General features: G+C 47.2%; 1 protein-coding gene across 1 annotated transcript in view; it reads right to left on the reverse strand.

The window, feature by feature from the left end:
• LOC309678427 (uncharacterized protein) overlaps positions 1 to 13,109 on the reverse strand; it is a gene marked incomplete at its 5' end in the record, with an annotated part of 110,739 nt that overhangs the window by 17,411 nt on the left and 80,219 nt on the right. Inside the window, 7 exons of the mRNA XM_082491452.1 lie at positions 400 to 453; positions 796 to 849; positions 2,052 to 2,132; positions 8,968 to 9,003; positions 9,514 to 9,585; positions 10,962 to 11,033; positions 11,212 to 11,268. Coding sequence (XP_082347578.1) covers positions 400 to 453; positions 796 to 849; positions 2,052 to 2,132; positions 8,968 to 9,003; positions 9,514 to 9,585; positions 10,962 to 11,033; positions 11,212 to 11,268 — 426 coding nt within the window. The remainder of the gene's footprint in view (positions 1 to 399; positions 454 to 795; positions 850 to 2,051; positions 2,133 to 8,967; positions 9,004 to 9,513; positions 9,586 to 10,961; positions 11,034 to 11,211; positions 11,269 to 13,109) is intronic.

Here is a 13,109-nt window from a genome sequence, read left to right on the forward strand (position 1 = left end):
CCAGGCAGTTGCTAAGCCACAGACCTGGAGGAGGTTTGGTCAGGGTCTGGGTTTTTTTTTAACAAAATGTTCCCTGCAAGCCATAAAACCTTCCCATCCATGGCTCCCTGCTCTGCGTGGCCATGTCCCCCAGTGCTGCAGGCTACAGCCACATGCCACCAAGAGGGACTTTCCTTGCCAGACTTAGGGTGGCTTAGAATCATAGAATGGTTTAGGTTGAAAGGGACCTTAAAGATCATCCAGTTCCACCCCCCCTGCCATGGGTAGGGACACCTTCCACCAGACCAGGTTGCTCAAAGCCCTGTCCAACTTGGCCTTGCTTCATGCATGATGCTATCTTGGGCTTGAGTGCTGGAAGTGGAGCAGGTAGAGCAGGACAGAAAGCCAGGCTTAGCTCACCTTGATGCCTGCAGCTCCGGGAGCGCCGATGCGTCCTGGAAGCCCTCGTAAGCCCTGAGGATAAAGCAGATCACAGGTGGTGATGTTAAATCAAGGTGAGGGAAGGAGGGAGGAACTCTGCACGTGCACAGGGCTAACCCCACTGGGTGCTGCAACCTCTTCCCTTGCTTGCAGCATCCTTCCCCACCAGCCTTACTCCAGCCTGGAGCCTAAGCTCTCTTCTCTGCTTGTCCCAACCTTCACAGAATCATGCGGTGGTTGAGGTTGGAAGGGAGCTCTGGAGGTCATTTTGTCCTCAAGCAGGGCCACCTAAAGCTGGTTGATCAGGACCATGTCTAGACAGCTTTTGAATATCTACTAAGATGGAGATTTCACAGGATCTCACCCATCTCTTACCTTTGTTCCTTTCTGCCCAATGTCACCAGTGGTCCCAGGATCACCTTTCCCTCCCTACATAAAAAAAAAAACCCAACATGCAATAGACAAACATCACACATAGCCTGAAAGGTAAAGTATAGCATCACCTTGTGTTTATATTGTGCTTTTAACCACCAGGGGCTCCTTGAAAATCTGCAGATCATGGTCAACTTGCTGCTAGAAATGCAGCCAGCTCTGGGGTGGGACAGGGAATGACCTTGTAGAAGATGGGTGACTGTGACACAGCTGCTAGCGAAGTGGGAAAAAATGCTGTGATGAGTCACCACAGGGCCCATAGCTTACGCTGGGCAATATTTGGAAAATGACCCTTGGGGACCTGCGTGTTGCAACAAATGTTACTGAGGTTTGAGTGCTAATGGAGTGGCGACTATCAGGAGGACCTGCACCGTGGAGATGTTACGTGGTCTCGCTCAGCTCTTGTGTTGGTCACTGCCCCTGGAGACTGAGTTTGTCATTCAAAGTCAGGCACTACCTGAATGATCTAGAGGATGCTCATTAATTTCAGTGAGGTCTTCCTTTCCTGCTCCCTCCCAAATTTTTCTACTGATTTTATTTTTTTATTGTTTTTTTTTTTTTTTCTCTCATGGGAAAACAAAAGAGAAGAACCACCAGCAGACTTCAGCTTGTTTCCAGCAAGTAAAGTGAAGACATGTTCCCATTGAGCATCACTTTGGAGATGTGTTTTCAGTAATAATGGGTTGAAGTCCCATCCACGTGCAGGAATTATCTGGGGGCAAGGAAGGCATCCTGTGTTGACAGAGAACTAGCTTGTCCCAGGAAAATAAGGTCCATAAGGGCTTTAGCAAGTGATTGCTTTGTTCCCTGCTGTCTCCATCAGGCAGGTCAGCATCAAGGAGGAATGGACATGAACATGAAGGAACTTGAAATTTGGGCCTTGGTAAGTAACAAAGGAAAAGTCACGCTGGTAAACATGGGAAAATTTAGAAGTCTATCACTAGAGACATCGACAGGTTCTCTGCTGGCATCTAGAGAATGGCTCCTCCTAAAAATCAGGCCAGGATTTACATTAGAGACTTCTCTAGGAGGTTTAGAGAGCAATTTCATCTCCCTTTTGGAAAGACTTACCCTGAGCAAGAACCTGACTCCAGTAACGAGGCATGTAGGGTATGGGAGGAGAAATGAACTCAGGGTTGAGATAGGCACAGAGCCTCTTTCTACCTGCCAAACAAACCACGTCTTTTCCAGCTACTCACCGGATTCCCCTTCTGCCCCTGAAGACCTCTGTCACCTTTGGCTCCCTTGTTTCCATTCTTCCCATTAAGACCTGCCGCACCCTGCCAGAAAGAGAAGAAAAATTAATTTTAAGGTGGCTGAGGACAGTCATCAGGATGGAAACTCAACAGTAAGAGCCCGGGTTGTGAGTTCCCACAGTCAGAGGTCAGAAGCTACCCTAGTACTAGCACCAAGACCTGAGGCTGGGATGTAGCACCCATTCCTCGTGGGCTTGTAAGCCATCGGCAAATGCGACCTGTGAGTTGATTTATTTATAATTACAGCTATTTATTTATATTACAGCTCGGGAAATAGAGGCACGCAGCAGCTAAAGGGTAGTCCTGGGCCAAGAAAATTTAGGTGGTGATGGCTGTGGTTGAAAATAGGAGCAAAGGGCATTAAGCAGGCAGCATTGCACACACATAGAAGGATGCACAGAACCCTGGGCACCGGGTCTGCAGTTTCAGACCCAGGCAAAGGAAAGCAGCACTGGGCGGTGGAATTTGGTTTCGTGAACGAGCAGGTCCAGGCATGGGATTGCCCACAGCTACAGTTCAGAGGAATTGAGAGCCAAAATAGAGATCCTCATCCAGCCCAGACATGTGGGCAATGCTGGACAGAGGTGCTTCTCCAAGAAGACACCTTTTTGCCACACTTTGGAGGTTCTCTGCTTGTGGAGCTACTTTGCAGCTCAGCTCAGTGTGGGACATGGGATCCACCTCCAGAATCGAGGCCTCTTTGCATGGTGTCTCCCACTGGTTCAGTAGCGTACTAAAAGCTACTGGAAATGCCCTTTTTCATTTTTTTTTTTTTTTTTTTTTTTTTTTTTACAAGGCTGACACAGTCTACTTCTACTCATCCATTCTGGCCAATTTAGATGGCAGTTTTCAGAACCTGGATGTGAGATGAAATTGGATTTATCCCCACTTGAGACACCGATTGCACAGGGCTCAGCTCACTCAGAGGAGAATGAATTGGCTGTTTAAGCAGATCAGGAGATGAACAAGTGGCATTCTCTCCTTGGAATCAGCAGCAGGTTGTTGAAAGGAAACACATTTATTAAAAAGAAATACAAAAAAATCAGCCACTAGATTTGTATGCCAAGCAGACTCGTCACCTCTCCAATTACTCCTCCTCTCAGTGATGAATAGACACTTCAAACACGATCGCAGTGACAAGCAAACATCCCAGAGACACACAGGTGGGAAGGTGCTGTCCCTGATGTTGGGTCAGACCCATTTCATTACCTTTTCATCCCCAGATATAAAAATTCAGCTTCTCCTCTGGGGACCGTGTTGCTTCTTCAAACCCCTCCCCAGGCCTCGGCACATTTTGCATTTCAGAGTAAGAGGAGTATTTGGGACCCAACCAGGTGCTCCTCCACGGCTCTTGCCGGTCATGTCTGGATCAGGTAAAGTCCACGTTCCTCAAGCTCTGCCTACACTATCAGGCACAAACATCTCACGCAAGCCCTTTATTTACTAGTAGTTATTTATTGACACAATCAATATAAAGTTCCATCTGAGGAAGTAAATGGACCATAAAACCCCCAGCTAACTAGAGTTTCTCTGTTTGCTAGGACAGATTGCTTGCTTGGAGGGCAATAAACCTTTTGGTTTGATGGTTAAATCTCACAAGCCCGGGATACCTTCAAGTGCCTGGTGTTTTTGAGATGGCTTTGAACTGGGTACAGATCCATCTGGACAGGGATTAACAAACCTGGATCCAAAGGGATGGGCTAAAAATTATTCTGGAGCACTGCCCGATCCTGAAGGAACCTGACACTAGTTAGAGATTTCCCAATTAGTTTTAATATCTCTTTTAGTAGTCCTTAGTGTCTCCTGTGTCAAGGAGGGACCTTTCCTTGTTTTCCTGTGCTTCCCCACCTGCCCGTGCCCATCTCTCATGTCTTCTGTCTGCCTTAGATCATGAGATGCTTCTTGCCTGCTCTTGACCTGGAAGGAGCCCAAATGGCTTTAGGAAGAGTTAAGCTCACAATTTGTGCTGGTGGGCTGAATGGCAGCTGGGTCTAAGCTATGCCTACTCGGTCTGGTAAAGATAAGTAAGTTTTTGACCTGGGTCTTATCTCACCGTAGGTGGACTCCTACTCATCGTGGGCTGAAGAGACTTTGTCATATGGATTAGAAGGTTTATAATAAGGCTTGGACATGACAGCAGGTCTGTCCCTGCTTCAGCTGAGCAGGGGGAAGCATGAGGTGATGCTTTTCAAGGCCTTCTGCACCCAGGACAAGAAAAAGTTGGAATAGGAGGGGGGGGGGGGGGGGGAAAGAGAGGGAGAGGCAAATGTTTGAGCACTAGGCAAGGGAAAGAAGCTGAATGGAAATTTGTTCCCTCAGATTTACATTCTGCATTCTGCCAGGCAAATAAAGGCTGGGCAATAAAAGCTAGTAAAATGACAGTTTAAAGGCAATTACTGGTGGAGTACTGGAAATGGCTCTTGCTATTTGGTTCTGTTATTAAAGCGTTGCTGGAACAGGTTTCATTTAACTGCAAAGACACCAGGTACCACGAAGGCAGAGCAACGCAGAAGCTTAGTCATAAGTCCTGAGCGCCGGCTGTGACGCAAAGACGTCTTTGAGCAGCCGAAGGTCTCTGCTTCTGGGCACGAATTCCTGCGAAGCTTTGGGCTTGGAGCCAGGGAGGAGCCTGCCTTGTCTCCTGGCTTATGGTTCGCACTCAGATGAACGAGCTGGGAAATTGGCTGGGTCACCCTGGGAAAGCGTGGAACCTATCAGCAGAAACGTTACCCCAGCGGCGCGCCCCAAAAGGATCAACCTGCTTGAAGACACACATCAAAGCGCTCGTGCATTTCCAAACCATGGTGTAGGCTGAAACCTCTGCTAAAAGGTTTCCCACCTCCTGGGCTTCAGTGCTCAATATTTGATGGGATGATGCATATTAAGCAGCTGGGAGTCTCAACCTGAGAGAGTTTCATCTGTTTTTATTCCTTCCCTGCTGTTCCTTGTGTCTAGACTGTCCTGCCCACAATTATTTGCTGCAGTCCTGAACATCCTTCCCAAAAAATCCTTTCTTGGATTTCTGGGCCAACGGGAGCTGCCACTGGTCCTCACAGATGTAATGAGCATCTGTTCTCAGGCATTACATCTCAGACGCGGGTCAGCCTGCTCCAAAGCCTCCAAAGTATCTGGGCAGAGATTTCCACCCGTGGCCAGAAGATATGGCTGACTAACTTCCCTTTGACCAGCCTGGACTCATCAGAAGTGCTCAGGGCACTTCTCTCAGTGCCCTGAGACTCATCTCAGTGCTCAGCAACTCATCAGGTCACACTCTCACGGAATCATGGAATCACGGAATTTTCAGAGTTGGATGGGACCTCTAGAGATCATCTAGTCCAACTCCCCTGCTAAAGCAGGATTGCCTAGAGCACAAGGGCAAGCTCTCAGGGCAAGAACTTCTTAGGAGGTGGCTTTTTCCACTCTTAGTGGCCAGGGACACCTCTTGTCAAGCCCAGGACAGATCCCTACACCCCATCTTTCTCCTTCTTTGGCTTGAAGTGGGCCCACTGCTCAGCAGGCAGGGGAATTGAGGTGCTGTATGGGTTCACTGAAGTCTCCATGCAGCCAATGAAGGGAGGTAGAGCTCTCCTGTTGAGACCCTGAACAGCTCTTAAGAGTTGTCTGCCCTGCACCCTTATCTATATCAAGACCTCTTGTGCTCTTGATATCTATGGTAAAGTTAAATTCCTGCTTATAACCATTCTCACACCTACCATACTCTGGGTTATTGGGCCTTGGTTATCATTTAGTTTTCAGACCCTGCAGAGAACTGTCTGGTTTTGACTATAGCACTGTGCTGTGTAATGGTGGCAAAAAAGTGTCCTTTAGCCTTCTGTTAGCCTTCCTGGACTGGCCATATTTAGCATCTGATTGTCCCAGTGTTACCCAGAATCCCCTGACTTGGTCTCACTTCTTGCTTTGTCTTCAGGTGTACAGCTTTGATTTCACGCCTTATAAACTCCATTGCTTTCAATGGAGACAAAAAAAATACTCCAAAACCTCCCGGATTTCTCCCACACTTCCTCTCACGCAGATGCTGGAGGCTCTGCTCCAGTGTGGGCTTTGGCAGATGGCAAGCGCTGAAGAATGAAGCGCATCAGAAATGGGTCTGAGAGCAAAAGCAGAATGTCCAGGGTGGGTCTTCCACTTTCCAGAGAAGTTTAAGCAGAACACCCAGGAAATAAGCACATGGCTGTGCAGATGGTGTTACCACGCAGACCCTGTCTTCCTCAGTTATAGGGCAAGGACCCATGAGCTGCTGGTCAACTATAGAGCCCAGTTCACAAGAGGAGGTGAAGAACATCTCTGAGCTGCTCTCATCTGTACACCTAGTGAGGAGGACTGCAAACCAGGATGGAGAGGGCCAAGGCACACTGGTAATTGTAGACCCTGGAAATCCAAAATAGGGCATAACAGCAAGAGAGGAGTATTCAGAATAGAGCTTTAGGGAGAATAATGGGTTAATCTGCCAGTATATTAATGCACAAAGCATGGGAAACAAAGAAGAGGAACTGGAAGCCTTAATACATGATCAAGATCGCAACTTAATAGGCATAACAGACTGCAATATTAATATGAAAGGGTGAAGCATGGCAGGAATATCAATGTAAAAGAGCGTAGTGCCTTTAGAAAAGAGGAAAAAGGAGGAAAAGGTGTCTTGAATACCAAGAACACACTCATTTGCCTTGAGGTCCAATTGTAAAGTTAGATCCATTGAAATTCTCCAGGCAATGATTACAGGAAGAAGATACAAATGCTGTCACTTGGTTGGGAACTCCTACAGGTCACCAAATCAAAAGAGTAAATGGATGAGATTTTTTACAAGCTGGTTAAATTACTCAGAGTGAATTCAGCAGGACAGAAAGGGACCAGCAAATTTTTGCAACGAGTTACTGGCAATTTGTGGATATGAAAGATGGAATTAGAGGGAGCTGAAGGAAAATGAGAACTGCTAACCATTACCTTCGAGACTTTGCGTAGGACAGATTTGGTACAGGTAGACTGGACCAAGTAGTGTGTTTTCAAGAAAAGGGGAGAAGAGGACTTGGGGAATGATACATGAGACAGCCTAGCTTACCTCTCCAAGATAACTTGGGGGAAAAATAATCAAAAGTATCTGTGAGCAGTTAGAAGATAAAGTGAGACCTGGGCTTGTGGAGAACAAGTCACATCAGGATGTTCCGTCCTGACACGGGTTTCTGAAATAGATGACGTGAATCATGTTCCAAGGGTACCCTAAAGCTGCCAATAAAACAAGTCTGAGCACGGCTCACTCAGATGTGGAAAGTGAACATGGCAGACATCTAACCTGAGGTCAGATGAATTTCATCCAGGATGTTGTATGTCATGGCTCTTCCAACAAGGCCCCAGCTCTGATCTGACTTTTGCAATTTTAGAAATTAAATGAAGGACCAAAACCAAGCTCTATTATCTCAGTCTAGCTCCAAGCACAGCACAGAGAGCATTAACCTGCACCAGCAGAATCTTTAAATATTTCCAAAAGAAAGATTACTTAGTTTCCTTCGAATATTGATGGACAAGATACCACTTTCCGATAGTTAAGTCTGTTATGTGCCAGTCCCTGTGGGTGCTAGTAGAAAACAACACGTCATCCAACCATGACTTCGTTGCTGGTCAGGATGGTGGTGTCCAGCTGTGCTTCCTTTGCAGGCAGCACCCTCAACAAACATTTTCGCTCTACTCCTGCGCTACTACTGGTTGCCACCTGGGGATTCAGGTGTTCACCTCAAAGCAATTTCCAAAACGCGCTCCATCCAATGCCTACGTGCGCTGATCCCAGATGCAGCAGTCTTACAGCACGTCACAGCCTCATCGCTTTGGCAAAGCACTCAGAAGGTTGTTTACAATTAGGCAGGGTTTGAAATATTTAATTGAATGAGGGCCTTTTACTCAGTGAGCAATTACCAGTCTGGATTACAGGCTTGTAAATAGTTACACAGCCGTGACCAGTAATCAATGGGCAGCGCTGAGTGGTTGTGGAGCCTTCACAGCAACAGATAGTTGCTGAGAATCGCCCTTCCCCACACAAAGAGGCATAATTGAGGAATAGGTTAAGAAAATACTGATATTTCATATTGCAATAAAGCAATTGAACACACTTGTATTTCCATGACTTGATAAAAAGTCCGTCACCTTTTAGTGTTCCCTCCCCTCCTGTTCCTTCCTTTCCCAGATGAAAAGAAATCAGCAGGGACTTTTTTTTCACTTTGGACAATCTTGCAGACCATTTTTTCACTTGGGGTTTCTTCCACATGAAACAGTGAAACTCAAAGGCATGTAAACACTTTTGCAAACCAAAATTGCTTTCCTCCCCCCCCCTTTTTTTTTTCCCAATTGCAGTTTGTCAGGACACAAGGTGAACTCAGGGATTATCCAGATTAATGGTTTTCCCTCTGGCCAGCAACACACACCCACTGAGTTCTGAGAATACCCACTTGTAGTCAAATCTCTGAAGAATATATACATTTCTCATGGAATATACAACCTATAGTCACAATTCTTAAGCCACTTGAACGTGAAACATCATCTGTTCATGTCTGGTGATGCCCCCTAATACACCAAAGGCATTAAAAAATAGTAAATAAATGCATATTTCACATGTTCCTTCATGCAAAACTCAACATCCTTTTAAAACATACCTCTGGCTGTGGTCCCCCTGCCCACAGCTGGTTTTCCAGCAAAGCCTCTTTGAACGTGGGCTCTGTGGAGCAGCACCGAGCCAGCCTTGTCGCATCCCACCCCGCAACCCCCACACGTGACTGTGGGGGAGAGGATCAGCAGTGCAAGCCCACCTCCATGCCCAAGACTTGTAAAGGCAGAGAAACATGCTCCAACTCACGGCAGAGCCCGGCAAGCCTGGTTCTCCTGGTTCCCCCTGCAAGGAAAGCGGTGACAAGTTACTGTGGTGAAGCGCTGCATTTCCTCTGGAAATGGGGGTTGCTGTAGGAGATACCTACAGCTGTGGAAGAGGAGACAAGGGGACCTCTGGGGACCCCTCTGCAGAGGCAGCTGGAATGGGCAGGTAGGGTACCCCAAACATCTCAGCTGGACAGCTGAATGGAGCCCTACATCTCCAGTGACTATAACTGGAGCTTAGACAGCAGTTCACACCTCACGCCTGAATATTGACATTTCAGTGAGTCATTATTGACCATTTCATCCCAGGGAAGACGCCAGAGCACTCTGCTGCTTTACAAAATGGGAGAAATCTTTAGGGCTCTCCTGGAAAAGCGCAGCTATTTCTGCTCTTTGGTAGCCCCATAACATTTCAGTCAGCAATTTTGGAAAGGGAATGCAGAATTATATTCTGTGAGAAAACCGTGACAGGATTTTACACACCAATTCTTGCAGGAGATGCCTTAACATAGGTGTTCACTGTACTCACCTTCTGTCCCACTGGTCCTCTTGTTCCGAAAAGCCCCATCACTCCCTTGGAGCCAGCTTCACCTTTGACTCCCTAAAATTTTAAAATCCCTGTCAAACACATTTTGAGTACCTACTGCTCTTGAATTGACCCTCCCTGAGAGACACCAGCAGAAGAACCCGTGGAGATGGCAGAGAGGATGACAAAAAGCACCATTTTCATAGCAGACTTCAGCCCCAGGAAGCCCAAAGGTCTGTATGGTGGCAGTGCTGGGGACGAAAGCCACCAGCTGTGGAATGGCTTGGCAGAAACCTCAGTGAACTGTCCTGGAAAAGAGTTGATGCCCAGTGATGGGGATTGAAGGAAAACAAGCAGAAAAGGGTCTCAAAGCCTCTGGATGAGCTTCCTCCTTGCAAACACTCAAGGACAAGACCCTGTTGGACTTACTGGTGGTGGAGATACTACTCTGGGTCTCTGTCCAGAGTCACTCAGATATTTGGCTGAGACATGTTCTTGCTTTAGGAGATGCTTACATGTTATTTTTTTATTAGAAAGTAATGTGACAGATATCATGTATGGGCTTTCATCTGACTTACAAAAACCAGGTACCACCCATGGGAGCATCTCCACAGGTTTCCTTTACAGTCACTGGAGACCTAATCAGTGCAAAACGTTGCGGTAAGGACACAATTTGCCTCTTCACAAGGGAGGTGCGCACACTGGGTCAGGCAATTCCCACCCTGAACTACACTGATTATACAGGTCCCCATGGGAAACAACGGGAGCTGGATGACTTGCTCAGACAGGGATGCTGCTGTTGTAGGTTCTTATATTTATTCAGCAGACACCCCGTCCTGGGTCAGACTGGAGCAAAAAGCATTAACATAATATGAAAATAGGTACGATTAGTACATGGAGATTTAGTCTGTGACTCAGTTTGAGAGTGGGAGAGTTAATGGGGTTCCTCCCAGTGGAGTGGTGATGGGTTGAGACCTGAGACCTCCACAGGGTGCTCTCAAAGAGCAAAGGCAGAGTGAGGAGCAGGCGACTCGCTCTGCCACCACCCAGGGGACAGCCCTGTGTGACGAACAGGAACAGAGGAGCCAACCAAGCCTCAACAAGAATGTCACAAGAGCTGCAGGGTTTGAAGGAGCATGGCCAGCTCTTGGAGGGAGAGGGAGACGCGGGACGCTTACAGTGCTGCAGCAACGGAATGGTCACTTTTCCTGGAGTGATCCTGTGCTGCAGACATGGTCCCAAAACTACAGATGTGACACCTGGTAAAATGGATGTGTATCACGTTCCCAAGCCCCAGCCCAGCATCCTCCTCTCCCTTTCTGGGTGAGTGTGTCCTTGCACTGTGTTCTCCAGCAGGCACATGGGAAGGGACCATGGAGAGATATCAGTCCCTTCCTCCCACAACTGGTGACCTTTTGCTGTCTCTCTCAGTTGCATCGGGAAGTTCTTACCTTTTCTCCTACAGGCCCATCCTCTCCCTTCTCGCCTTTGTCTCCATCAAAACCTGGCAGGCCCCGTTCACCCTGAAAGGTAAGACAGAAATTAGTGGATTGTGCCTTTCTCCTGGAAGGACCCAGCTCTCAGCCACTGGCCCTGGACCAAAGTGCTGGTTCTCAGTGCTCATCCCAAGCTGTGCTTGGGGCGGATGCCACCAACAGCTGGAAAAGGACAGCTTAAACAGTCAATGAGAGTCAAACTTACGGGATCTCCTTTACTGCCTTTATAGCCCTGAGGTCCAAAAATAGTCATGGGCTCACCCTAGAGAAAGGAGACACGGAGAGATGTAGACACCCGGTGATACATGAACTCATGGGTCTCACTGGATGGAACCACACTTTCTATGATGGGCAAAATGGTAATTCACACATGTGCAATGAAGGTAAGCATTTCCCAAACTGTGGCCCATATGCTGGGGAAGGCACATATGCTCCACAGCACAACATTAATTGTTAAGAGTCTTAGCTAAAAGCTGGACGATGAACATGCACAAAAAAACTACAAAAAGTTGTAATTGTACAACCTCTTGCTCCAAAAAATGTTGGGGCCCACTGGAATTACCCCAGTCTAGAGTTCTCAGCTGGAAATGGAGCTGTGCACGGCATGACCCTGAGGTTGAACTCCTGATCCAAGGCTGTCAGTGGTGGGACAGATTCATATCTGACATGGTGGCTTGGCTCCTTTGTCACTGTATGTCACTCAGGATGTCAAGGTTTGATCTCTCTCCAGGTGTGGGAGCTGCCCATGGGCAGGGTAATGAACGGGTCTACTCATGGTGTCCTGATTTATGGACACAGAGTTGGAGCTAGGGAAGGGGAGTGGCACTCGGGGTACCCAAGTTTTTAGAGGGTCAGACCCCTAAACTGTCCTCCCAAGAGAGACAGTAGCTACAGGCACACAGTAACCCCATGGACACATCTGTGCCAAGTCTATTTATCAGCTCAGCAGCTGAGGAGGGACATTTTGCTCCTCAGAGAGTGCAGAAGCTGTGACAAGGCTATTCCCATGCAAGACATGGCTCTGCTCTGGTGAAGTGATGATTGTCTCTCCAAAGTGAGGCTGTCCATAGTTCAGAGGGAGGAGGGCTGAAGCCACCTTCTAATGGGCAGTTGTAGCCCACTTGAAAAGGAGTCCCTTTACACCAGCTCTCTTCAGTTCAGGGTGATTGTGCCTTGCTGCTGGAGTCTTAACAACCACACATCAATCAATATTCCCTAAACTTTCACAATCTTTTGCAGTTTATTCAACTATCACCATCACCACAGGACCCTGTTCAAATTCTGGCTTAACATATCCTTCTGCTTCCCTGCTCTGGAGGGTCTCTAATGGAGACAGGATGGGGCTCAATCAATTTTGGGGACAAAAGGGAGAGTAAAGACCCTGTAGTTCGATCCAATACATAGGACAGGCCCTGGGATCCACGCAGGTACTCCTGTACTGTTGAAGGGAGAGTTAGAAAGAAAGTTAAGCCTCAATCATGTGGAACAAACTCAAGCCAATTATCCCCCCCCCCCCCCCCGTTTCATCTTGAACTCTGCTTTATATTTTATTAAGGTATTCTTCGGAAAACGCATTACACATTCCTTCAGCTTGGAAGGTGTTTTGGGGCCTCTTCACGAAGCGGATTAAGAATTGATTTGTCTCTGGAGCAAGTCCCCTTTGAAAGTAGCTTCCTCAGAGACAAATCGGCCTTAATCATTTAATACCGCATGACTCAAAGGCAGAATCATCATGTAGGTTTTCTAAAACTCATTTTCTAACAAGTTATTTCAGCCAGGAAGGAAGTTAACAAAACACTGGGCAGAAGTTCAGCATTTTCTGTGTATTTTCCAGAAGTGCTTGGGGAGTTATTTTCTCATTACCTGCTATGAGCCAGCTCAGGCTTTTTAAGATTGCAGTATGCTTTGGGGTGAACTGGTTATACCAAAATCAGGGGAAATCATCTCCCTCCCTTAATTCCCAGGAGGCATTTTATGCCCCAGCAAAAGTTGCCAAAATGACTTTTTTTTTGTTGTTTTGTAGGATCCCAACAAAACTACCACACAAACTCAACCCAAAGCGGTGTGTCCAGTGCAAGGATGGCATCGACAAAGTGGATGGAA

Source organism: Vanellus vanellus, assembly GCF_965231255.1.
Source record: "Vanellus vanellus genome assembly, chromosome: 1".
NCBI lineage: Eukaryota > Metazoa > Chordata > Aves > Charadriiformes > Charadriidae > Vanellus > Vanellus vanellus.